Source organism: Squalius cephalus (genome assembly GCF_949319135.1).
Source record: "Squalius cephalus genome assembly, chromosome: 20".
Lineage (NCBI taxonomy): Eukaryota > Metazoa > Chordata > Actinopteri > Cypriniformes > Leuciscidae > Squalius > Squalius cephalus.
Window position 1 is genome coordinate 20,687,157 of NC_137141.1, and position 26,895 is coordinate 20,714,051.

General features: G+C 37.6%; 5 protein-coding genes across 11 annotated transcripts; 2 read left to right on the top strand and 3 right to left on the bottom strand.

Annotated features, from left to right (window-relative positions):
- The first annotated feature begins 499 nt into the window (after nucleotides 1-499).
- Nucleotides 500-3,371, top strand: gjb10 (gap junction protein beta 10). The gene is made up of 2 exons (XM_079853630.1): nucleotides 500-598; nucleotides 1,449-3,371. The coding sequence occupies exon 2, from the start codon at nucleotides 1,493-1,495 to the stop codon at nucleotides 2,288-2,290; it is 798 nt and encodes a 265-aa protein (XP_079709756.1). The 5' UTR covers nucleotides 500-598; nucleotides 1,449-1,492; the 3' UTR covers nucleotides 2,291-3,371.
- A 2,453-nt stretch (nucleotides 3,372-5,824) lies between these two features.
- gjb3 (gap junction protein beta 3) lies at nucleotides 5,825-9,686 on the top strand. 4 transcript variants are annotated; one of them, XM_079853714.1, is made up of 3 exons: nucleotides 6,131-6,212; nucleotides 7,403-7,483; nucleotides 7,596-9,641. In XM_079853714.1, the coding sequence occupies exon 3, from the start codon at nucleotides 7,674-7,676 to the stop codon at nucleotides 8,592-8,594; it is 921 nt and encodes a 306-aa protein (XP_079709840.1). In that variant the 5' UTR covers nucleotides 6,131-6,212; nucleotides 7,403-7,483; nucleotides 7,596-7,673; the 3' UTR covers nucleotides 8,595-9,641. The 4 variants fall into 4 exon arrangements, with proteins under 4 accessions (XP_079709841.1, XP_079709838.1, XP_079709839.1 ...); XM_079853715.1 differs by lacking the exon at nucleotides 7,403-7,483 and having other exon boundaries at nucleotides 5,825-6,212; nucleotides 7,596-9,686; XM_079853712.1 differs by lacking the exon at nucleotides 7,403-7,483 and having other exon boundaries at nucleotides 6,129-6,212; nucleotides 7,610-9,641.
- Nucleotides 9,687-10,857: 1,171 nt separating this feature from the next.
- Nucleotides 10,858-16,371, bottom strand: hmgcl (3-hydroxy-3-methylglutaryl-CoA lyase). The gene is made up of 8 exons (XM_079853717.1): nucleotides 16,250-16,371; nucleotides 16,055-16,138; nucleotides 15,572-15,679; nucleotides 15,332-15,427; nucleotides 14,844-14,992; nucleotides 14,453-14,705; nucleotides 13,073-13,198; nucleotides 10,858-12,174 (listed from the first exon to the last, which is right to left on the bottom strand). Exons 1-8 carry the CDS (start codon nucleotides 16,346-16,348, stop codon nucleotides 12,073-12,075), a joined length of 1,017 nt encoding a protein of 338 aa, XP_079709843.1. The 5' UTR covers nucleotides 16,349-16,371; the 3' UTR covers nucleotides 10,858-12,072.
- Nucleotides 16,372-16,486: 115 nt separating this feature from the next.
- On the bottom strand, nucleotides 16,487-20,829 carry zbtb8a (zinc finger and BTB domain containing 8A). 2 transcript variants are annotated; one of them, XM_079854060.1, is made up of 4 exons: nucleotides 20,492-20,829; nucleotides 18,715-19,538; nucleotides 17,765-17,934; nucleotides 16,487-17,496 (listed from the first exon to the last, which is right to left on the bottom strand). In XM_079854060.1, the coding sequence occupies exons 1-4, from the start codon at nucleotides 20,782-20,784 to the stop codon at nucleotides 17,176-17,178; spliced, it is 1,608 nt and encodes a 535-aa protein (XP_079710186.1). In that variant the 5' UTR covers nucleotides 20,785-20,829; the 3' UTR covers nucleotides 16,487-17,175. The 2 variants fall into 2 exon arrangements, with proteins under 2 accessions (XP_079710186.1, XP_079710187.1); XM_079854061.1 differs by lacking the exon at nucleotides 20,492-20,829 and adding an exon at nucleotides 20,383-20,454 and having other exon boundaries at nucleotides 16,488-17,496.
- A 36-nt stretch (nucleotides 20,830-20,865) lies between these two features.
- gale (UDP-galactose-4-epimerase) lies at nucleotides 20,866-25,392 on the bottom strand. Of its 3 annotated transcripts, none has more exons than XM_079854063.1 (11): nucleotides 25,266-25,392; nucleotides 24,722-24,851; nucleotides 24,224-24,336; nucleotides 23,463-23,576; nucleotides 23,091-23,267; nucleotides 22,906-23,019; nucleotides 22,758-22,824; nucleotides 21,864-21,949; nucleotides 21,697-21,774; nucleotides 21,424-21,538; nucleotides 20,866-21,351 (listed from the first exon to the last, which is right to left on the bottom strand). In XM_079854063.1, the coding sequence occupies exons 1-11, from the start codon at nucleotides 25,266-25,268 to the stop codon at nucleotides 21,287-21,289; spliced, it is 1,062 nt and encodes a 353-aa protein (XP_079710189.1). In that variant the 5' UTR covers nucleotides 25,269-25,392; the 3' UTR covers nucleotides 20,866-21,286. The 3 variants fall into 3 exon arrangements, with proteins under 3 accessions (XP_079710189.1, XP_079710188.1, XP_079710190.1); XM_079854062.1 differs by having other exon boundaries at nucleotides 21,010-21,351; nucleotides 24,224-24,339; XM_079854064.1 differs by lacking the exon at nucleotides 25,266-25,392 and adding an exon at nucleotides 24,935-25,015 and having other exon boundaries at nucleotides 21,010-21,351; nucleotides 24,224-24,339.
- Nucleotides 25,393-26,895: the final 1,503 nt, after the last annotated feature.

Sequence of the window (26,895 nt, forward strand, 5' to 3'; positions counted from 1 at the left end):
ATATAAAAATATTTATAAAAATGATATCAAATGTATACAATCTGTAAAAGTTTATCCAGGGGGCTGTTTTACCCCTCTCTTAATATTTGAAATTTTGTGCTATAACTAAATTAGCAAATGTCACAATGGCTGAAATATGTTACAATTTAAAAGTAAATTCTCATTGTTTTAAGGGGGGCATCTTTCCCCACCCTACCCTACTGTATGTTAAATGTTATCAAACCTAAAATGAAATATTCGAATATTTTGAGATACGACTGTTGGCCGTATCGACATTTAAAATAAAAATGTTGCTTGAAATATTTTAGTTTACGTGTTATGATGAGTATAGAATATTATTAAATATATTAAATATATTATTACTTTTTCTTTAAAAAAAAAACTGATGACAAATATTTTTATACATTTTTTGAGACACATCAGTTGGTGGCGTCAAAGCGTCGCTCATGATGTTCTCCACTAGGTGGCGTCGATGTGTACACTTCATCACACGTGCCCACCACGGTTGTGTTTGGTTTAACGCCCGCAGTTCGCCAGCCCGACCCTGTAGAACACAATCACGGCGCCTACAGCGTAGACGACTGTGAATCCTCGGACTGTAAGTATACACTAAATAATCCTCCGTTTGCTTGTTTTACTAATGCATTTGGTGTAAATATATAAAGATGATCAAGTCTCATCTATACATTCCGTAAGTTTTTTTAAACAGTCAAAAACTTTTGAAGATGGCTTTTGTAGATATATAGCCTATTTGTGAACCGAGTCGACACTTTAAAATGTTCGGCGATTGTGCACAATATAGCTACACATCATTATAATACCCGTCTCAATGTATTTATTCCGTTTAACCGCATCCTATAAATTGGAAATATAAAGGCATTTCTAAACTACTTGTCTGAATAGTGAAACACAAGGGGATTTTTTTTGACCTAAATATTGTCTTGTTTATTCTAATAATTGTTTGATCATAACTAATTTTATGATAAAAGACATAAAGCATGCAATGTTAAGTGAACTTGTTTTGGTGGGCAAACGCTGAGTGAAAGTTTAGATAAATGCTTATTGCGCCTCCTTCATTCAGTTGTATTTAGTATCATCATTATATAGTAATATAAATGACTGTACATCACTAGCAATCATTTTAAAAGCTTTAAAAGCGACATAAAGTAAGTAAATGTATTAATAATGTACTGCTTGTAATTATAAGCCTGCCTTCAAATTCAACACTCAGTTTCATACAATATAACTTGTTTACATTTAACTTTCTAAAAGATTAAAGACCCCCTGCTTTAATATCAAACTTTGAATTATCACAGATGATGTGTAGTTTAACTTTGTATATCAAAAACCAACCAAATAAATTGTAATGTGTGGTAACGGCAAGTTTCTTTGAGATGTTTTGTCTAACTCTCTCTCTTTCTCTCTCTCTCTGCACCCCTCCCTTCCAGGTGAGAGGTATTCAGGTGAGATAACCTGATCGCTCGCAGGTGCCATGAATTGGGCTTTTCTTCAGGGTCTCCTGAGCGGGGTCAACAAGTACTCCACCGCGTTCGGTCGTGTCTGGCTGTCCATAGTCTTCCTTTTCAGGATCATGGTCTTCGTTGTTGCTGCAGAGAAGGTGTGGGGCGACGAGCAGAAAGACTTTGCTTGTAACACTGCTCAGCCTGGCTGCCACAACGTCTGCTACGACCACTTCTTCCCGGTGTCCCACATACGACTGTGGGCGCTGCAGCTCATCTTCGTCACCTGCCCGTCATTCCTCGTGGTCCTGCATGTGGCGTACCGCGACGAACGCGAACGCAAGCACCACCTGAAATACGGTGACGACTGTCAGCGGTTGTACATCAACACCGGAAAGAAGCGCGGTGGCCTTTGGTGGACGTACGTCCTCTCGCTGGTATTTAAGATGGGAGTGGATGCGACCTTCGTGTATCTGCTATATCACATCTATGAGGGCTATGACTTCCCCTCTATGGTGAAGTGTTCTGAGACTCCCTGCCCCAACGTGGTCGACTGCTTCATCTCTCGGCCCACAGAGAAACGAATATTCACCATCTTCATGGTGGTGTCAAGTCTGGTGTGCATCCTCCTCTCGCTCATCGAGACGCTCTACCTGGTGGGCAAACGCTGCTTTGAGTGTGTCCACAGGGTGCAAGGGTCACGGCAGGTAAACAAGGCACGGTCCATTGCAAACATGAGGGGCTCAAATACTCTTTTAGAGGCAAACAGCAAGAAACTGGTGAGGAATGACCAGCCAGCGCCAGCATACAGTGTGGTCATCTCATCTTAAAGAAAACTTGAAGAAAAAATACTTTGACTCCAAGAGATGGAAAATGTTCTTCACGTTCACCACGTTGTGAACTCGAATCAGACTGACTCAATGGACGGTTGGCAATAGAGGAAGATGCTTGTTGCTTACCCTATATCCACTGGATCTTTTTGCTGGAAAAAAAAAAGTTGTGGCCTGATAAACAACATTGTATATTTGAAAAGTTTATATGGGTCAAAACACCATCATTCAGGATGACACTGTCTTTAGTCTGACTTAAGCAAGTCAGTTAAGGGTTTTGGGTGTGGTGTGGCTTCTGTTAGGCCAAGCTCCAGAACACCAACGGGCACTTTGATCAAATAGCTAATACAAAATATTTGGTGTAAGACCAGATTAATAGTAATTACTATTAATTACTACATATTTGTCAGTTTTTCAATTGACACTAACAAACAAAACGTGACTGCAAATGATGCTAAAGCAATCTTCCGCTCACATATATTAATAATTGTTCAATTGTACTTTTTTTTTTTTTTTTGCAGGAAACAAAAAAAGGCCATTATCTATGAAAACCTGTTTCCATCTTAATATTTCACAATTTGAACAATCTGTCATCATTTACTCATCCTAGTGTCATTCTGAACCCATTCGACTTTCTTTCTTCTGTAGAATATAAAAGACTTCAGAAGGTTTAAAATGTTTTTGTCCATATAATGAAGGTAAATGGCATCCCAAACCACATTTCACCCTATTGACTTCCATTGTATGAACAAAAAAACAGACGAAACTTCTCAGAACATCTTTTGTGTTCCACAGAAGAAAGAAAGTCAGACAGATTTAGAATGACATGGCAGTGAGTAAATGATCACTGCATTTTTATACATTTTTTTATTGAGTCATTTTTAGAGTTAAATATCCCTTTGAATATCAGAATTCTTACTCACAGTGTGACTTTATATGTCACAATGTGGCCTTATTTCTTATTTTAGTTTAAACTCATCTCATAATTTCTATTTTTTTCTTTGAGGCGGAAACAGGCTTCCATAATAATCTTCAATCGGCTTTTACTTGTAAAATGATTTTATTCTGTTGGATGTAAGAACAGCATGCAAAGATGCCTACATTTCTTCTCCATCTATTCACAGTCATCACATAAAACACAAACTAAACACATTTTTACAAATACATCCCCAAATCCATTATTTTGTAAACCTAGAAAGTGAACCCTAATTTATACTTACATTTTTATGTAAATTAGTTTGTTTACAAATTTGTGTATTTTTTTTATTATTACTATTCAATATTTTGTAATTTTTTATTAGTATTTTTTGTATATTAGCTGGTGTGTGTGTGTTTATGCTAATGTGTGCATAAACTGTGGTGCTTCAATCTAATGTCTTCCAAGAATTTGCAGTATTTAAAATTTCAAGAATTTATTGATAAAGACTTTCAACACTGCCAAGATGAGCAAATTCAAAAGAGGCTGTTTAGCCTGTGTGCGTTCTTCATTCAGTGATAAACATGTATCCATAAAAGTAAACATTCTCTGAGGTTCCTCTGTTTGTATGCTAACCTTTCAGGATTCTTTCCTCATTGCTGTGCGTTTAGAGTTGTTTACATTTGAGGTACATTAAAATCTGCTATTTTCTTACAGTCTGTTGCCCATTTAAATCAGTGATGTCTGACTTTAGAGGATGCAGATGAAAGCTGTGACTTTGCTGTTCGCAGATTTGATTTAACTTGTTCCGCTTGTTCTTGTTGTGTGCTGTGGAGCAAAAAAAATGGCAAGAATGAAAATACACAGAGATAAACATCATGTGCTGTGTCGACATGACATTTCATTTTCTGCATGAAGCTGCAAAATGGCAAGACAGAATGAGAAATAAATCTAGTTTAATTTTTAATGTACTTTCAAGGAAAATATAATTCTTCATATATATGTATATATATACACATATACACACACATAAATATACATTTTCAAATCTAAAGAGAAATGGCCAATTGAGAGAGTGTGTGTGTGTGTATGTGTGTATATATATATACACAGAGAGAGAGAGAGAGAGATTTTGTAAATGTCTGTCACACTGGAATAACAAACCACTTTTCGTAAATGAACCTTAAGGCGTTTTGTAACTAGATTGTATTTCAGCTGTATTCCTGTAACACCACAGGATCCACACCTTTCAGTAGATAAAATTGTTCAAAGACAAAAAAATGTCCCTCCCTTTTTCACAACCAATGTACCAGTCTCTCTCTATTATTCTTGATATCTTCATAACCCCTGTACAGTGAAAGGGTAGGGTAGATGTAGTTAACTTCATGTTGAAGCAGGTTTTGTAAGTCACATACGTTCTTAAGGCGTGGAAACCGATCCAACGAGTCTCTTTCCTTTTTTAACGCAACCGACATTCCACACCCTGTTGACTGTGCTTTTCCTTTACTTCCTCTCCATCTCTTTTCATCATCATTAATGCTTTAATTAACAAATACCAACATTTGCTAACCATACATATTCTGCATATGCACTTAGCAAGTTTGGTGCATGTTTAACTAATGTTTTTGGTGGTAAAAATCTCATTTAGAAGTTCAATTCCGTATACAAATGCAAATCCAAATGAGGTTAATCATTTCCCCACATAAACAAGTGTAAACCAGTTGAAAAACTTTAAAACAGACCTGACCGATCTGGTTCAATGTTTCTTCTGCAATGTTTCATAATGTTTCCTCTTGCTGAACAAACAAGTTCAGACAGCTCACATGGCCTGAATAACTCAAAGCAGGCATGATTTCCTTTAATACTTTGAAAACACATTAAACAGAAGACTGGCAGTCCTGTAACAAAATTATAGATAGTTTTTTGAAAACTAAAGCTTATTTTATGCCCGAGGCAGAGAATGAATCATCATCTTGTGGATGTTTTAGCAGTGAGTCAGAGGGCTTGTTTGGTCACACGTGTGACGGAACAGAATTTCTCTTCGCTCTTCCCTTTGATGACAAAAAACCACAGAGACTTTTCCTGTGGAGAATTCAAGTTCTGGTTTACTGGGAATCAAACCACCAGTCTTTTGTATTACCATCCCAAATCCTTAACCATTAGGCTCCCGCCACCAGCTAAAACTATAACATTGATATAAGAAGAATCAAGTTGAGATAAACTCACATCCAAACCAAATGAAGGGCTTTTGCCAAGGATTTACCATAGACCTAATGCAAGAGTGGCTTGGAATACATAAACAATTATTACCCAAGATAATTAGTACCGAAATCTCAGCACGACACTAAAAAGGGTGTCTGACAAAACAATAAAAAGTCAAAAAACATCTAAAGCTATTGTTCAGGACGAGGTGTGGTCCTTTACGTGACTAGGGAGCACAGACATTCATGGACAAGTTTGAACAGAGAAAGCCTGCAGACGTTGGCAACTCCACAAACCACTAACAAGCAGTGTTTGGTTGACAGAGCTGTCCAAACAAAGGGAGTCTTATTTATTGAGCAATAAGATGGAAAAAGTTACTAGGCTTCACAGGCAAGGGTTTCCTATTTGTCCCACAAAACACAATGCAGTATCATCATATTAACAGTAGGCTATGCAAAACAATAACAACAAAAACTTTATGGTGTCATATTACCAAGTAATTTTAGACACTGTAACTTCAGAATAAGACCAATGCTTTGTTCCCCACATTGGACATTTAAGATCATACACGGGAATGCATGATGGTTTTACGAGCATTTTACACACACACATATTATATAGGCTATGTATTTAATTAGCACTATATCTTTAAAGTAAGAGTTTTATGGTAAGAGCTGTATCCTATAGTCTGGAGATTGAACTCCACCCTCATTGAGGCGTGTTAGCTAAACCAGATCCACAAGGAGGAAAGAGAGGAGAAGAGTTTAACAGCCGTTGAATTATAAGAGGACTGAAACATCCAACGTAAGTAGTAAACTTTGTTTTTGTGCAATTTGTTCAAATGACAATCATCTGCGCTAAAAATGTTGTCATCATCACTATAATTTCCTCTTTTCCGTTCATTTACCTTGATATGTCGTTCTGCTTGATTTTATTCATCTGGAATTGAAGGCAAAGTGGTTGAACTTTTTAAAAGTATAGCAATTAAACTTTCGCTTACGATTTTAGTCGGTTGATTTTTTTTATGTGAAATCTATCTTTAGAAGCGCTGTTATAATTATCTTATTATAATAAATATGCCTACCTTTACAAAACTAAATATTGTTATAATCAGTGTTACAAAACCGCGAATGACAATTAAAAACGAAAACCGCCGACAGCCATAGCAAAGAAATTCTAGACACAAAGTAGCGAGAAAGAGAGCGGTAGCCTACTGGTTATACTTTGACAACAGTTTACAAAAAAACAATAGATATCAGCCGCAGATTCAACACATGTGTACGTACTTAAAATAGGCCTATCATCAAATGTTAAACCACATTCATTCGGTTGAGTGAAAAATGTTATAGGTCTGTCAAGTTTCAAAATAACAAAAGAGCACCATAAAAGTATCATTATTCTGTAGCCTACTTGGCCTTCTGAAGTCATACTCTTGTCATTCTGTGTCTAACAGATTAAAAGACTAACAGATTAAAAACTAAGTCATTATTCACTGTTAATTCTCCTACTAGTGAACTGCTGTGATCAGATCATTGAGTCAGTTAGTTGAATTCAAGAATTAAATGAGTTCAATTCATGAATGAATCATTAAGGACCTCTTTCCCAAAATCACCACAATAATCCATGAACTATAGCCTATGGATAAGAGTGGCCTGGATATTCTTAAAACTTTACTTTTGGGGGCCGTTTACACAACACCATTCTCAACTAAAAAAAAAAAACTTTTTATGTGTTTTGGCCGTTCATTTACACGACAACTGCGTTTTGGGGGCCTGAAAATGCAAACTTTTAAAAACGGGTTTCAAAGTGCAAGTTTTTGAAAGCATTACTCCATGTAAAGTACAAAAAACTCAATTACGTGTTCAGACTACAGGCGCATAGTTTTTCTTTACATCGCCAACTACTGGCCTGGCATGAATAGTATAGCGTTTTAGTTGTTTTCCCAGATCCGTGTGAATGGGGATGCTTTTGACAATGTTGTTGTCTCTACACAGAAAACGCAAAGGAATTATTTTCAGTTTTTAGGACATCATTGTCGTGCAAACGTGCCCTTACTGTGTTGGAATATTGTGAGGGCGAATAGGCCTAAATGATGACATGATTTTAGCTTGAACTATCCCACCATATTGCTTTTTATTACAATACGTTGTTTTGAATGAGTTTACTCATTGTGATTTTTTTCTCCAGTTTTTTTCTATCAGACAGATTCAGTGTCGAAGAGGCTCAGAGGAAGAATTCAGAGAAGTGAGTGCTTTGTTCTGAGCCATGGACTGGAAGACTTTCCAAGCCCTTCTCAGTGGGGTGAATAGATACTCCACCGCGTTCGGCCGGATCTGGCTCTCTGTGGTTTTTGTGTTCAGAGTGATGGTTTACGTTGTAGCAGCTGAGAAAGTTTGGGGCGATGAGCAAAAGGACTTTGACTGCAACACCAAGCAGCCGGGCTGCGCGAACGTCTGCTACGACCACTTCTTCCCCATTTCCCACATCCGACTGTGGGCTCTGCAGCTCATCTTCGTCACTTGTCCGTCGTTGATGGTCGTCATGCACGTGAAGTACCGTGAGGACCGCGAGCGCAAGTACCGTGTGAAGCATGGTGATAAAGTCAAGCTTTACGACAACACGGGGAAGAAGCACGGTGGACTGTGGTGGACGTACCTGATCAGCCTTTTTGTCAAGACCGGCATCGAGATCACCTTCTTGTACATCCTCCATCACATCTACGACAGTTTCTACCTGCCACGGCTGGTGAAGTGTGGCGTCCAGCCATGTCCCAACATTGTGGACTGTTACATTGGCCGACCCACAGAGAAAAGAGTCTTCACCTACTTCATGGTTGGAGCTTCGGCACTCTGCATAGTGCTCAGTGTCTGTGAGATCATCTATTTGATCTCCAAACGAGTCATTCGCTGTGCCAAAAAGTTTAAGAGACCCCACAGAATTAGCACACCGCTTGATGGACGATACCGAGACGAGGACAGCAACTGCACCCTTCCTATGCATGAGTTGGACAGCAAACCCCAGTATAAGATGGAGTCTAAACCAGACTTTAAGTCTGAGTATAAACCGCAGTTTAAATCTCAACTCAAGCCAACATTTAAGCCAGCCTACAGGTTGAGCGTGGACATGAGAGCTTCTGCTCCAAATCTCTCAGTACCTATGTACAAGATACAGTCTGATATCCTCTAAAGAACATGTTTCCCTCTGTGTCAAGTAGGCTTTGAAGGTCTGGACAGTCCCAAAGTCTTTCATTGTCCATCAAGACCTTTAGAACTGCCAGTCTTGGGTGTTTGTCATTTTGCAGAAGGTTCGTGAAATTCTGTATGCCAAATACATTTCCCTTGAAAATAGCAGGGATTACGTGTTTTGCCTAATGGCGAAGTGGGGATTAATCAGTATTGTGATTTCACTGCTACCTGGGTTCAAACCTGGAATAACTGCCTAGTTCCTTTAGGCTTCGATGCCAGCTCAAATGACTGCATTATCACCATGATCCAAAGAACTTGTGCTGACGAAAGCATTCCTTTTCTTCTCATTCATTTCTTAGAAAGAACAAAGGTGAAAACTCATGAAAAAGCAAAAGAGTCATCAAATAACCAGAAAGGCATTCATGGAGAACACACCTTCCAAAACCCACCTCCGCCTTCACACGCACAAAGAATGATAGGAGGAAGAGTAGTTTCATTGTATGTGAGATGTAATGAAAATGGCTCATGGGTCATTGATTGTTTACAATGTATCATTTCTCAATGTCCTGGATTTGTACCAAAGATCAGAATCAAGTTTCATAGTTGAAGCTGTTTTATCAGTTTCAGAGAGATCATAGTTGATGTTTATGTGCTAACACTCCTGAACTGTATCTGAACTCAAATTCTTATGCTGGAAAAATGAGAGGTATATAAACCACAGTGTCTAAAGATGGACAACAATGGAAAGTTTTTCTTCTACTATTTGTTGTAAAAGACTGTGGACTAACCTCTTCAGATACTTGGCAAGCATTTGTAAGAATATGACTTTGTTCAGACTTGCTGTTATGATCGTGTTACATATTTTAGCTGAGATGTTTCATGCTGCATACCCTGCCTTTGTATAAAAAAAATTAAATCAATGCACTAACATATTATTTTATGAAATATCTTCAGGTTATTGTTTAAATAGCTTTTATGACAATATGAGATGGTTTTGTAAATTGAGGAAGTTTTGTAAGTTTATTCATTTTGATGCTCTGTAAATAAAGGATATAAAAGAACCGTTTTGTCACATTTTTAAAAGATTAACAGTGTGAAATTGCAATTGCTTAAATCAGGGTTCACCAATCTCGGTCCTGGAGGGCCGCTGTCCTGCAGAGTTTAGCTCCAACCGGCTCCAACACAGCTGTTTGAAAGTTTCTAGTATGCCTAGTGAGACCTTGATTAGCTGGTTCAGGTGTGTTTAATTGGGGTTGGAGCTAAACTCTGCAGAACAGCGGCCCTCCAGGACCGAGATTGGTGAACCCTGGCTTAAATCATGAACAGACATTTGAATCAAAGAGGAAACAATAAAGGAAGTGGATAAACAACTTCAATTCACTTTCACAGAACATGAACATTGTTATTCATTATCCTTTGTCAGAAGTTGCACATTATAAAATGGGAACTCATTGTAATAGTAATACATTTATGATGATCTATTTAAAATAGCATTCAAATGTTTAGGGTCAGTAAGATAAAAAAAAAAAAAAAGAATAGAAATTAATACTGTTATTCAGCAAAGACTCATTAAATTGATCAAACCACAATAATACATTAACTATAGCCTATGGATAGAGAAAAAAACTATACAAAAGATTTCAAATAATTTATGCTCTTTTGAATATTTTACTCATCAAAGAATCCTGAAAAATGGATCAGGGTTTCTTCTAAAATATTTTTTTAAATATTATTTTCAACACCAAATCAGCATATCAGAATGATTTCTGAAAGATCATGTGACACTGAAGACTGGAGTAATGATGCTGAAAATTAAGCTTTGCATCACAGGAATAAATTACATTTTAAAATATTCAAATATAAAAGCGATTTTAAATTGTAATAAAATTTCACAAAATTACTGGTTTCTGTATTTTAGTATTGACTGCTTTAAAAAAGTTTACTTGCTCTTAAAGTTAGAATCTTAATGGATCAAAATCACTGGAACATATATCTACAAAATTTATAGGTACCTTTATTATGAATGTTTGGACAAATGACAAATTTGTTTTATATATAGACATTAATATATAGAGAACATTTTTTTATAAAGTCATTCTTCAGAATAATCACATGTATATGCAGCCCTCAGCCATACATTTACCAGACGCCACTTACTGATGAACGTACAAGAACTATTTGATCAAGTTTTCACTGCTGATGAACTCATCAAACCTTAAATGAACTGTAAAATATGTTTTTGAGGGTGTGTGTATGTTAAATGCGAGTTGTTGATCCAGTTCATCAGCCTTCAACAGATACAGGTACATTCTTTCCTCTTAGCAAGAAGATTCCAGTTTGTTACAATTGTAACAAGAGTTCAGCTGCCCGTCAGTTTAACCAGCAAGATGATTCCAGTTTTTTGTTTGTCACAGTTGTAAACAGAGTTCAGCTGTCAGCCTAACCGTTTTTTTAGTTTAAATATGTTTGCCACATTGCATAAGGACTCATTCACTTTTTTTATTATCTTGTCTTTAATCAATAAAATTAATTACATCAATTAAACATCATAAATTGTGGACCAAAAAATCAAATCAAATCACACAATGTCAGTTAACAACACAAAGAGAAACAACAATAAGCCGTTTCACCCACAAGACATGTCTAAAAATCTACAGGCAATCAACAAACCTGCAGAGCTTCAGCTTGATTTCTGCCTGTAACAAACACACTGCTATTGTGTAAAGGGATTTTCCTTTAATCATTTTCCTCAAACTATTCAAATCTTTTCCTGGAGAGGAACAAAATTCATCAGTAATCAGTTATCACAATTGTGCATCAATTCCACTCCCCGAGAGGGTTTGTTATGACTACCAGTGTTGTAATGCATTTTACTGGTAATAACAGATACTTCCTTTTCAAAATTAGCCAAATCGGCATTCGCAGACATATATCTGGGGATGTTAGACATAAAACCATGTGTGACGCCTCATTCCATGAGGCATTAGTTATAATACTAATCAACATTAGTAATGTGATGCAGTCTAACCAGCAAGACATTTGCACCTATATGATTAACAATATTCTGGAAAGTCAAATTAGATCCCTCTCTAGCATTTATTGCCTTTAGGCGTCATAAATTGATCTTACTTCAGCAGTACATAAAACATTGAATTAATTTATTAGAAATAAAAACAACTCTGTATTTACTGATTGCCTGTCATCAGTTATCAAGGCACAATAGAACATTTTTGGTCTGTCTGGTTGTGAATATTAGGTGATACAAGTTCACAAGCGTCCTTTTTCACCACCAGACTAATTCCCACATTCACTGTTGAGAACGGATGTGCTCATCCCCAGTCTAATTCCACTGTGATTAGAGATGCTTATTTTAAATATGCTGTAAATTAAGAGGCTTCACTGCATACTAAGGGAAAACACAGTGTGACCTCCACAAGAGTGAACCCAGACTACGATCAATAAGAAGAGAAAAAAAGTCTTTAGAGCTTGCAGGAGGCCTGAGCAACTTTTGAACTTGTTCTTCTGTTAAGTGAATGACAGATATATGAGCCAGCGTCCAACAGTTTGGGTAAGTCCACTCCCTGAAACACAGAAACAACAACCTGAATGAGTGGTATAATTGTTTGAAAATATTTTTTTTTACCCAGAGCTTCATGTAAGCAAAGCTATTTTTGTGACATATTAAATTGAAGAAGACTTGTAGGGGGTTTTACATCCGTGAAGTGAGCTGAATTACATGCGGGATTGAAATGTTGGCTGGTAAACAAAAACAATCTCTAGCTTTAATTTTGATCATGGCTTCTCTTGAAAAGGTAAAAAACGAAGATGATGTGTATAATTTTAAGGTTCTCTAAATCAGGGTTCACCAATCTCGGTCCTGGAGGGCCGGTGTCCTGCAGAGTTTAGCTCCAACCCCAATTAAACACACCTGAACCAGCTAATCAAGGTCTCACTAGGCATACTAGAAACTTTCAAACAGGTGTGTTGGAGCTGGTTGGAGCTAAACGCTGCAGGACAGCGGCCCTCCAGGACCGAGATTGGTGAACCCTGCTCTAAATGATTACTAAAATCAAAAGCAGAGGCAGAACAATTTGTTTAATTAAGGTTTAGTTTGTAAACTTTTTTTCTTTCTGAAGCTGATAATTACCTTATACTCCTATACGGTATAACTACTGATCAAATAAATGCAGCCTTGGTGAGCATAAGAGACTTCTTTCCAAAACATAAAATCTTACTGACCCCAAACTTTTGAAGGGTGGAGTACTTTACAGAAAGCCCCAATTAAGAAGATACACAATCATCCAGCAAAATCAGTCATTAGGTGATGAGAGTTAACATCACCTATCAAAACCAAGTTGTTTTGGGTAGGGCTAGTAAGATGATGCATTTACAGACCAGAACTTTCAAAAAGAAAAATGACCCAGATGACAGAAAAATTTACAGAAAGAATAAGTACAGACACAGTCATGCTGGACTTACAGTATGGATTCCCAGTCCGTGCAGCATATAGACCACATCTTCAGTTGCAACATTCCCAGAAGCGCCCTGGGCATAAGGGCAGCCGCCTAGCCCTGCAACAGATGAGTCCACGACACTTACCCCATTCTAGAATAGATCGCAGGAAACAAAAGTATGTTGTATTTAAAAAGTAGTTGCTCATTTTAAGAATGTAAAAAATGTACGCAAAGAACAGGTCTCAATAGATAATTATAGCTGCAAGCATCGAGGACAGGCCCAAGCCCTGACACCACCGTCATCCCGGTGACACGCACGCACGTACACATAATGCATTAATTATAAAAAAAAAAAAAAAAAAAAAGTTTTTTTTTTATTTGGAATATTTTATTTAGAAATAAATGGTGTATAATTAATTATTTAGAAGATACGAGACTCTTCCAGTTTCCCATTTGTCATTATTTTAATCCCTCGCCATTTCAACTTTGTTAAAGATACCCAACACACGTTCGCAATTTAGCATCTTCAATATATTGGCATCATGTTAAGAAAGTTTGGTGTAAATTGTATGAAGCCCTTTGGTGCAGTAGTTAAAAAATTAAGAGCTTGATTAAAAAATCCACATCCAAACAAAAATATCTGACTTCCTGTTGGTCAGAGCTAATGACTGTAAATTAAAAAGTTGTCCGGCTTGGTGAGAACAATATATATACCGAGTTTAGGGACTGTAGGTAATCACAGAGGGTGATTTCAAAGCATTTTGAAAGTGACACACTTCCTCCTGCCAGTTGGTGGCACAATGACTTTGAATCACAATAGTCACATTCATGTGATCGGCCTCCTACAACAAACACACAACTGAAGTTTCATTAAAATCAATGTACACAGATGTTATAACACATTTCCTGTTTCCCTTTTTCGCCAAACCGTTCGAGATATAAAAAAATCAGCTAGCAGTTTTGCATCAATGTCTTGGCTGCACGCTTACCGAGTTTGGTGGGCATCGTATGAATCCCCAAGGAGGAGTTTATCAAATTCCAGAGCATGCGTTTTACAAACAACCCATAATAGCTGACTTCCTGTTTGGCTGGCGTATGACTATGAGAGTGAAAGTTGCTTGGTCCGATCTATAAGTGTATGAAGTTTGGTTACTGTAGGTGAAAAGGAGTGCGCTACAGAGCCCCTCTAAAACAACCATATAAAAGGGCATGATTGAGCATGATCAGGTCCACAAAAGTGCCTAAAGGTTAAAAAAAATGTGCCTGAGGAAAACAATAGGGCCCAAGCCTTAAGGGGCGAATACAATAAAACAATACAAATATAGTAAAAAATATCAGTCATGACAGACAGGAAAAGAGACACTGGGCAATGGGCATGATTCCACACACCCTCTGACTCACTCACCTGTAATGCCACAAGTATGTTAGCAAGTGCTTGTCCATAAGTGTCATGACAATGAACTGCTAAAGCCTCCACAGGAACCTCTTTCTTCACAGCATTCAACATCTCCGACATGCCACCCGGAGTGCCTACTCCAATGGTATCGCCAAGTGAAATCTCATAGCACCCCATGGAATAGAGTCGCTTAGCAACCTCTGCCACTTTGTTTGGTGATACCTTCCCTTCATATGGACAACCAAGCACACACGACACATAGCTTGGAAAAGAGCAAAAGAGCATTTTTCAACAATAAGAGCACAGTAATCTTAACTTTTTGCACACTTGGTTATGAAAAAAAAAAATTAATAAAATAAAAAATAAGTGAGACGAACTGTGCAATCCGCGTTTGTCTTACCCTCTCACAGGAACTCCCTCTTGTTTGGCCGCTCTCATCACCTCCTCAAAGCGCACAAGACTCTCATCCACTGAACAGTTTATGTTCTTCTTGCTGAAAAGCTCTGATGCAGCACCAAATATTGCCACCTCTTTTGCACCAGCCTTCACCTGAGATAAAAATTATATATATAAGATTTGGTGCTCAAGATTTGGTGCTCAAGAAGCATTGTAGAAACCATGATACATTTTCCCCCAGGATTCTTAGAAAAACAAAGTTCAAAGGAACACCATTTATTTGAAATAATTTTTTTGTAACAATGTAAACATCTTTGCTGTCACTTTTGATCAATTTAATTCATCCTTGCTGAATAAAAGTATTAATTCTGTTAAATCTAGTTTACTTCTATTTAATCTTACTGACCGAAAATCTTTTAATGATAGTATAAACATAAACAACAAATATGTTGTACAGCACTAGCACATGACAGTCTGCTGTTATTCACTCACTGCAGCCTGAAATCCTTTCAGATTAGGAGTTAGAACGGGATAATTCACGCCAGGTTTCTTGTGGAGACCACGCATCACTTCCTCCTGATCAGCCATCTACCAATCAAATGCAGCCAAACTTCAATGGTTACATCAAAGATCCTCTCATAATTTGCTATTTTATTGCGTTTTATGTTGTGAAGGTCTATTCATGTAATGTTTGTATGCTTCATTGGTGTGTGCTGTAGTGCTTTATCTCACCTGAGGGACCCATTTAGGTGAAACAAAACTTGTGGCCTCAATGACAGGAAGTCCCGCCTCAGAGAGCATATCAATCAGACGGATCTTCACTTCAGTGGGAACGATGGTCTGATGGACGCAGAAATTATATATCTCCTCTATTTAACATCACATGGTTCCCAGAACTTCTCACACTAATACATTTATGAACTTGAAAATGTTTTTAAACAAATAATTAAAAAAATAAATAAATAAAAAAAAAATTAAAAAAAATAAATATATATATATATATATATATATATATATATATATATATATATATATATTAAAGGGAATTAAAATGTCTATACCTTTGAAATTCCATGATATTTGCAAGACTGACTTGATTTACTTTGAGACACCAGTGTTTGACAGTTGGTAAACTCAAAACAGAAGTGATAACCACATTGCACATTGTCATGTTGCATTTTGATGCAGGCGGATTAATAACAAAATGTTCTTCACCTTCTCATTCTGGAGTCCATCTCGGGGTCCAACCTCCACAATCTTAACCCTCTCTGGGAATGACTGAGTGGCAGACACACTGACCTGTCAAATCACACACACACACACACACACAAAATAGACAAACATGCACACAAAAGGGCAAATACAAACCACATAACATCGTCACATTCAGAGCAGTAAATAAAAACTTACGGATCTGAGCACGACGGCGGCAAAGGAGTGCAAAGCAGGTCGGTGAACCCGAACAGAAGCGAACGGACCAGGACCAACTCTCATCATAAGCGCCGCCATCTTCACACGCCCCCATTAGCCCTGACGTCATGACGCCATATATGAATTTAGGTCTCGCGATAATTCGGGATCAGATTTCGAGAGCTAAATGTTTTCTTGTTTGCCCAAAAAGTTTTTGTTAAATTATAGTATAAATGTAGAATGAGAAAATTTATTTGCGTTTTATTCTGGTTAAATGCAAATGATGATTCTTACACACACTGCATAAAATACATTTCTTTAGTCTAAAATGAAATAATCAAAGCAAATAATTGTCATGTCAACATAAGACAAATTGCAAAGATGATATTTCCAGAATCAAACAGAAACACATACATTCATACATACAATATTTTATTTAGACAATGTTTAAGTTGAGCATGTGACTGATAACAAATAACTTGTTGCAATTTAAATAAATAAATGAGTCTGTTACACATTACACAAAGTAGGTCACATGGACTCCATGCAGCATAGTATATAAAATGATAAATGTAAACCTTGGCATTAACTAAAGTTTGAAAGATTGATATCACAGAATTTTTCATTTTTAATTTAAGAAAAATCCCAGTGTGTCAGCCTTGGATCTAAATTGAATTACCACATTGCCCATAAATGCCTTTTTTTGAAATAAACTAAATATACTTTAAATTACAGAAATATACTTGTACTTTTATAAAAAACTTTAGATACTTAAATACTTTAGATTTGTAGTGAGAAAGTATTTTTATTTGTACAAAAACGCACAATAATTTCCCTTATGAAATTAAGAGAAACATTAACAGATGTTAAACTGCCAAGACGACAGCTCTTACCCATTCACCCTCACACACACAATCACAAACATATCACTTTCCACTGGCTTCCTCATCACTGTCCTCCACTTCCTGGATAATGAGATCTGCTCCAGAATCTTCCGCAAGGTCATCGTCGTCCATGACCCATGTAATTTGCCTGTTGTCACTCATGTTCTCTTCCACACCCAATAACAGGCCTTCCTTCTCCTCATTTTCATCAGTTCCATCTGTGATTAACTCACTGTAGCCGCTTTCCTGAATGCAAACGTCGCACAGCCTGTATTTGCGGGTTCCCTCGCTTACCACTCGCCCATTGACTTCGGTTACATGCCGTTTGCACTTCCTGCACACCAGTTTACGGGCCTGATGAATCTGTGTAACACAAGTGTTAAAAAGGAGAGTGGCTGTTTAGATCTATCTCACATCAATATAATATTTCTTTTGTTTAACAGACTGAAAAACATATACAATTATATATCGCATCGATTTCATTTGACTGAATTCAACCCTGACTTAATGACATGTGATCACAAAGGAAGTACAAGACATGATGAATTAATGACCAGCAGTAGCATGTGGATGTGTACAGCCTGTGGAGGTGTTGATGAACCGGACATGTGTGAAGCTTAGTGTTTCTCACCGTCTCAAAATGGCTGCGCAGGTGTTCCAGGCGAGTGAAACGTTTGCTGCAGGCCTGACAGGGATACGGACGCTCACCTGTGTGACAGCGGAGATGACGCTTCAAGTCTGCCTTCCTCTTTACTGTGTGCGTGCAGAACGGACATTTGTAGCGCATAGAGGGAGTGGAATCTGAGACAGAGAGAGAGACATTGACTGTCAAAAAAGCATTTCTTGTTTACCCAGAAAGTCCAGAAACATTGCATAATATAGAGATATAAAAAAGAACCAGGGGTGTGAAATGTGTGATAAAGGCCTAAAGGAGAAATGTTTTGCATTTGTATCTATTGTCCATTGTGTTTTGGCTGTTGATTAAAACCTTGAATAGCTCCTAATTACAAAACAATATGACTTGACTCTTTCACTGTGGGAGGCAGAGAAAGTCTTGCTGGAGGACAAGAAAAACACTTTATATTTATGTAAAATAGAAAAGAATAAAACATAATTTATATATATATATTTGGGGGTTCTCTAAAATTATTTTTTTAAATGTTTTTAAAGTCTTTATGCACACCAAGACTGAATTTATTTAATAATAATTAAAAAAAAAAAAACAGTAAAAACAGCAATATTGTGAAATATTACAACAATTAAAAAGGTTTCACAGTTTCTATTTAAATATATTTAAAATGTAATGTATTCCTGTGATGGCAAAGCTGAATCGTTCAGCGGTCTTCGTGTCACGTGATCCTTCAGAAATCATTCTAATAGGCTATACTGATTTGTTGCTCAAGAAACATTTCTTATTATCAATGCTGGAAACAGTTAATATTTGATGAATAGAACGTTCAAACGAAGAGCATTTATTTGAAATAGATTATTTTGTAACAACGTAAAAGTATTTACAGTCATGTTTGGCTAATTTAATGCATGCTGAATAAAACTTTTAGACGGCAGTGTAACAGTGATTACCTTTATTGAACACCCCAACTACCCCAACAATGGACGGAAGGTTGGCGTACAGCTCGTCTGCTTTCTGCGAGCAGTGTGACACCACCCCCTGCAGGTCAATGAGAGAAGTGTCTTCTGTTACCAAGCGACTGGTGGCGGTTCTTTTCCTGCTTCCTCTTCTCCTGCGTTCCGGGAGCCCAGAGCCGTACTGCTCCTCCTCCAGGCTGGACTGCGGAGGAGAGTTCAGCTGAAGCCCTGACGGCTGCGGGCTGGTTCCGCTGAACTCTTCCTGCGGCTGTTCATCCTCTTGTTGATCCCAGAGTCTGGTCTGAGGGCTCATGCTGACGTCACACACGTTGGACTGCTCGATGACGTTCTCACGCCTGTCCTGAAGCGGACTGCTGTCCGACAGACACAAATACCGATTCTCATCGTCCTCTTTTGCACTGATCTCAAGGAAAGATTTAATGAAGGCCTTGCAGTAGGAAATCACGTCGTTCATCTGCAGGTAGCTGGCGGCTGACATCACTTCTATTACATTAGAGCTGTTGAGCTCCAGCTGACCAGAGTAAATGAAGTCCAGGATGATGGCAAAGATATCAGGGCTGAAGACATCAAAAGAAGCACTTACAGACTCTAGAGTGTCTTTAGATCCCTGAGACAGCAGCATCCTGAAATACCCACTGCTGCCGTACAGGACATTGCGGTGTGCACGGAAAATCTGACCCTCAACCAGCACGTTGCAGTCACAGAACAACTCCTGCTGCCTCTGCTGGTCCAGCTGCTTTAGCAAACAGCTCTGGTGAATGGCTGACATATCTGCACTGGTCCATTTGTGAACAGGTCTGAAAAAAGAAGTGAGAACTTTAATGAAAAAAAAAAAAAAAAAACTTCTCATTATTCAGTTTTACATTATTTCTGCAGCGTGTGTGTGTGTGCTTTTGTGTGACGTAATGGCAGCGATTCGATTTCACAAGGAGGCAGTAAGACTCCGCCTACTGTTCTCTGATTGGACTACGCATCTGTCAATCATGTACATTCGCTGTGGAAGGGGCAACACCCGACTTTGCGCATCGGGTAACAAGGGAGAGAAGCAGGGAGAAAAAAAAGGAGGAAATACAGAAAGAGGGAGAGAAGACGTGAAACGCGGGTTTTACACTGGCGCTTAAGACATTGAAATAATTACAATAAAGAAAAATTAGGGGTCGACGTTCTTGCTGTTAAAAAAAATCTCTCCATCATTCGTCTCCCCTCGCAGCACGCGCACACTACCAAAACTGGGTTACACCGCAAGTCAAGACATAAATAAATAAATAACCAAATTAATATAAAGCCATAGAATTAGTAGCAACCGAGAAAACGCTCGACGAGTCAATTAGCTATGAGATTAAAGTGCTCTTCGCCCTTTATGTGTAAAACGCCCGCCGGATAAAATAATACCTGAGATAACGCGCGCGCACACGCCTGTACTTCACTAAAAGGGCATTTAAACATTAACCAGACATATCATTTATTTTATTACGAATTAAAGCTGTCAGATAAGGGAATAGAGGCAGTGGGGTGGTTTTTGACGGGAGCCCTGTCGTCCGTGGAGAGCCGCCCACCGAACCGACCTCAGGCTGGATCTTAAAACGCAAAACACCCGGCTTTGCAACACCGTCGCCTTTTTTCCCCCATATTTCGGATTACCTGAGCTCGGACGCCCCGCGGGTTGACGCTGAGCCTCGTGCTGGACCCCTTCGCCCACCCTCTTCACCCGGGCACCGTTTCCCCCAGTCTCTTTAAACATAATACTCACAGATGCCCCGCGTCACCCGCACTCCGGTACGGTCGACATGTCCCACTTTCACAAACCATCTCCATTTCTCTGCCTACTTTGGATGTATTTGTCCAGCTTTTGTTATCAGGGCGAACTGCTTTCACTTCCTGCTTTGCCCGAAAGACCGAAACCCGTTTGTGCTGGAAAAACGTTTTGCTGACGTGGGTGTCCGGAGCGCCCGGGACCGGAGAACCGCTTAAAGCACACGCGCCCCCGTACAGCAAAACCAATGCATTTACGCCTTCTGGCCTTAAAATGAATAAATGTCCCATTTTATTTTTTTTAGCACTTATGTTGGCCCTCTCGTCTCATAGCCAGGAAACAGCGCCAGTGATTTGATAGGGGACTAGTTTAAATTTCATATACTCCGTCTAAGGTGTTTTATTGAAGCATGTGTTTTGTTAATAACCTGCCAGGTAAACCAAATCAGTTAAATGCTGAAAAAAACACTGTAAAAATGTAACCCCCTTCCAGATAAAAAGAAAAAGAGAACACCACATATGAAATCATTTTTATTATGTCAATACTGACAAGCAAGTATAAATAATTCTATATTAGATCAATGTACTTTAATACAAGTGAGATGACATAAAAAAAGAGAGACAGATGCTGAATTACATGAAATCATTTGTTTAGATTCGGGCTTCTTGTAATATAATGATTTTACATATAATTATTACAAATGAAAGAACCATAGTCCCAGTTTGGCTTTGTTTTTTTTTTAGCTACAATTCCCTTATTTTTTTGTAAGAAACAGTCTGCATTCATCCAGCTTCAAGGCAGTGCTCCATTACTGAATCCCGTGGGATTCTGGGATTGCCAACGCCATAGATCCTCACCTGTGTGATCAGATAAAAGATTAATCGTGAGCTGTCAGTATTTCTATGAAAATGCTTTTAGTTTACACTTACACATCCTCTCCAGGCCGTATTCAGCCTTCCAGCCCAGTTCTTTCTCCGCCAGAGTTGGATCTCCATAGCAGGAGGCCACATCCCCACTCCGCCGAGGGGCAATCTGATAGGCAATCTGGAACCAGAGGAAAAATACTACCATTGAAGCAAATATTGCAAGTTTAAACACCACATTGAGATTTCATAAAGGTGACCTCAGGCTAAACAAATTGTATATATGCAATATAGAAATGGTAAATATGTGCTTTGGACCACAGCAGCTTTACCCCTCACCTTTCGACCTGAAGCTTTTTCCATGGCATTCACCATCTGTAGCACCGAGTAACCTGTACCTGTGCCAAGGTTATAAACCTTCACGGAGACCAGGACAGAAAAGTCAAACTGAGAAAAAGGGATGTGAAAAACTGAGTACATTAAAGAGGAAGAAAAAAATGTCGTACTTTACACCCAGAGCTGTCCTTCAGTTTCCTGATGGCAGCAATGTGCCCCTTTGCCAAGTCAACAACATGGATGTAGTCTCTCACACCTAGCCAGGAAGAGTAGATCAGTGTTATTGAAAAGGAACACGAAATGAACTGAAATAAAAACATAGGAAAAAAAAACTGTAACTAAACAATTCATGAGTACAGAGCAAACTAAAATAACATAACATGGTTATATAACACTGTATATTATAAAACCTTTACTCTGCATTAAACATTAAAATGCCTCAGACTGAATAGGAAAACATTAGACACTGCATAGAATTTTAACTGCATTCATTAAAATGATAAATGATACCAGTTAGCACAAACTTTGACAGCACTAAAAAAAAAAGAAAAAAAAAAACTAAAACAGAAACTCTGAAAAAAACCTTAAATAAAACCAGTGTTATTTTAGCATTTATATACTGTTACAATAATTATTAATATTTTGAAATAGCTTTCATTTTTATATTTTCAGTTTTTTAACTTGAGTTAAGGTTTTAGTAATTTTGTTATTTGCTTTGTCATTTTTATTAGTTTTTAAATCTATTTCCATCTCCTAATTTTAGTTTGTCATTTTAGTACTTTACCTTAAACAGATTATTTCAGTTAAATGCCAAAGGGAACTTTGCTAAATTTCATTTTTAGTTGAAGTTTTTTATCTAATGTTTATATTTTATTTCAGCTTTATTTCAATTAAAAATTCAATAAAACGCTCCCCCAATGTTTAATAGTTTGTTAACATTACCAACACGTAAATATATGAATAAAAAATAATTGATTATTCAAAAGTAATAAAACTCCAGAAATTAATAAACAAGAGACAGATATTAAGACAAAAATAACATGCTGAAAACCATCTCTCATTACCGGTCCCATCAGGTGTGCTGTAGTCATTTCCAAACACATTCAGATGTTTTCGTCTTCCAACAGCAACCTGCCATACAAAGTGAGAAAGAACAACGTCCTTTACAATGCACACAGACTCCTCTGAACCCCAAGTGCTCAGACAGGTTACCTGGGCAACATAAGGCAGAAGGTTGTTTGGGATTCCCTGAGGATCTTCACCAATCTGTCCTGAGATGTGAGCACCAATGGGATTGAAGTACCTGAGCAGCACAGCATTCCAGTCCTGCGAGACATTTGATCAGTTACACACCTGCCACACAGACACAAAAGCGTCATAACAGAGCGGTCAACTACCTTCTCTGCTGTGCACTGGTCCCTGATAATTTCCTCAATGAAGTACTTGGTCTTGCCATAGGGGTTTGTGCAGCCACCCGCTGGATGCTGCTCATCAATGGGGAGCTTCTGTGGGTCTCCGTAGACGGTGGCAGAACTGCTGAATACCAGATTACGCACCCCATGAGACTCCATCACCTGATTCAATTTCAGACACACACACACACAGAGCCACAGCCAGTAAGGCATTCCTTCAGAGCCGAAAACACTAACATGCACAAAGAAACCCCTAACTGTACTAAATCTGGATTTCAAGAATCAGATTCATATGGACTCTCCATGCATAAAAATGATCCATGCAAAGACATTTACAATATCAGACACATTTCTTACCTCCAGCAGATTGATGGTTCCTGTGAGGTTGACTCTGTAGTATTTTAAAGGCTGTTCTACTGATTCACCCACAGCTTTCAGTCCTGCAAAATGCATCACTGCATAGAAGGAGTGCTGAGACACAGAGGTCAGAGAGAAAACAATTAAATCATTTAACCATTAGGGGACGCTGTTATACATTTAACCAGCTCGGTTCAGAAATTAGTAGATTGATTTGAGTCAAGAAAATGATAGTATGAAGGAAAGCACACACATACGCATATATATATGGTGGTGTGCGCAGTGGTGTTTTAAAATGAGGCAAAGTCCTCACTTATTTTTTTAGATATCAAAATGAAAATTTATGTCCCTGTTAAACTTAATTTTCCTGGTTAAATAAACATTACATAAAAAAAGAAATAATAATTTCCTACTTGGAAACTCGTATTTTCCTACTAGGAAACTTGTATTTTCCCACTAGAAAGTCTGAGTTTCCTACTGGGAAATCCGAGTGTCTTAGTAGGAAATATGATTTGAGAGGGAGTTCATGACCAATTTCTTCAGCAAAGACAATGAATTATAATAATTTCCAACTAGGAAACTCGTATCTTCCAACTAGGAAATCTGAGTTTCCAACTGGGAAATCTGATTTGAGAGGGTGTTCATGTCCAATTTCAGGGGGGGCTTGTTGTGGCTTAATGTATAACAGCAAAATGAAGATTAGATTTCATTTCATTATACAGGATACATGGATATAAACAAGAGTAGGCGTTCATTTTTACCTTTTTAAATATTTTCTCCAGTCCAGGTTTATCCAGAAGGTCCAGCTCATGGAACTCAATCTGAGTGTTCAGAAACTTCTCTATCCTTCGCAAGCTCTCTGGAACATCACCCTCTCCTCAACACAACACACATCCACAAGGAATGACGGACATTTAAAAAATACATTAGAAAACACTGTCAGCTAACAAGAAACTGAAGTTTTGTCTTAAACCAAGATGCAGAGTAAGCAATATTACAACAATATTTTTTATTTAAAATTCAAAATGTAATATTTAATACTATAAATAGGAAAAACTATGTAAAAGATTTAATATTATAATAAAATATTTAAATTCATACTTAAAAAAAAGTTTAGTTAGTTAACTGTTACTTGATATATTCCACACAAGGGCTCATTGTGCGTGCAGGATATTTCTGAGACTCTTTGTAATGCAATGTGTTCAGGATACCAAGAAGGACTTTCAGCAGTGTAGTGTGATTTATAGAAGTCCGTTTACCTCTGACAGCATTACTGAAATTATCGATCACCACAGGGTGATAACCAGCCTCAATGAGCTCCACAACACAGTGGCTGCCAATGTATCCACCTCCTCCTGTCACCAAGATCTTCTGACCCATGTTGAGAGCCTTCAGCACAGACAGAAAGATAGACATACAAAGGTGAATGTAATTACTGGATCATTGTTAACAGGTATGTGGGTGTGTCCTACCTTTACTCAACCTGTAGGTGCACTACGTGGCTTTGCCTTCATCAGTAGCATCCTGTTTTACTGTATGTGAATGGAGCTCTTTCATTCATAAATGGCGGTCAAATAACAACTGCCTTTAAACCTCACTAATGATTCCCCAAACGTTCAAGAGATCAATTTAGTTCAAATCAGCCTGACTACACTGGTATACACTTACTGCACTGATATCAAACACAGTAAGATTTTAAATGTCACCTGACTGAAGGAAGAAAGTAAGATATCTGATCTCTCAGGACAAAACAAACAGTATAACACAACACAACAGCTCACATTTAGATCTATTTCCACTCACCATGCTGATGAATGCGGTTCAGTGAGGGTTATTGGAGAGCAGGCAGGTGACAGGCGGGAAGAGTTTACCGAGTCTGTTTGGTTTATTCATTCTTGGTTCCTGGTTTCAGGGATACGTGGAAGTGTGTGAAGCAGCTAATGCGTGAGCTGCATAATATATTTTTTAAAGTAAAAGTCTTTCATATTTTGATTACTTTGTCATTTTCAACTGCCTTTCTGTCTTTCGTTCTTTCTCAATCACTCATTCATCCATGCACAATTTTTAGTGTTCTTGAGCAGGAGATCAGTGTCCAGTAAACCAAAACTGTAAATGCCCTCCTGCATTATGCTCATTAAAATGCGTTCTTTGGAGAAAAAAAGTAAAGCAATATAAATATATTACAAAATATATCAAGTATCATGGAAGCCTTGAACCACAGTGTGAAAAATGTAATGTATATATTAATGTTGTGACACATTTTTATTGTTATACACTTTTTTCCAGCTTTATTATTTTTTGTTGCATTTGTTTTCTTTGAATATTTTTTTTATATAAAACATTTTTTAAACAAACAAAACCAGAGAGAAAAGAAAAAGATTGAAAAAGTAAAATACAATACAATAAAAAAAAAAAAATAAAAAAAAAAAAAAGACAGAAATAGACTAAGGAAGGCAAAAGGATTCAGTAATATATACTGTATATACATTAACTTACAGTACGGCTTTGAATAATCATGCGTTCTCACAATTACTTTTATTATGAAAAAAAGTTGTTTCCTCACAGGAGAAGTTTTTTCCCTTACGCACACAACTTTCATTCTGACGTGTCTGTCCAGTGATCATATGTCAGTCAAGTGGTTTATTCATTTATTTCAAAACAGGAAGAGTCACTTCTGTCCATTAAAGACCACTGAACTAAAAATTGCATATAGGAATATAAATATAAATAGGAATGCATTTCCAAGAGTACCAGAGAGACTTGAAAAAAAAAAAAAATACTAACGATCAATAATGTGTGTATATTTCTGTACCAAAATAATTTCGCGCGGGCACTGATATTTGAGACTATTGAATCTGTAAAGTGAAGTTAACCATTTATGATGATGCCTGTCCCTTTCATCCACACTTTAAATAAGGAATATTCATTCATACGTTCCTATTATACACACATTTTCAATCACTCTCAAGTTGTGCCAAGCCTCACTCCTCATTGGTCAATGAAACAAACAGTATAAATAAAAATATTTATTTATTAATGCTTGTCTTTGGAATCTTACTTTCCATTAATATCTACAAAACGCTAATAGCTGTCAGATTATCAGTGGGTTTTGGGGCTCAAAGTCAACAAAACAGGATGATATTACAGCCGCTGAATGAATCAGCTCTGTTCCTTATTCAGACTTTTAATATCACAGAGGATAAAACATGGCACACATACAAAAGTAATGATTTCTGTGATTTGTGATTTACAACGTAGTTCATGTCGTGTTGTATCGGAATAAAAAAAAAGAGCAAAAAGAGAAACTTACGATGAAACCTGCAATTCCACATGAGCACAAACAGAGGGCAGAAAGCAGCAATACTAAAACAGGACACTCCTCATCAAACTCACAAACCTTACACAAACACGCCGCTCTTCTTTAGGAGTTTTG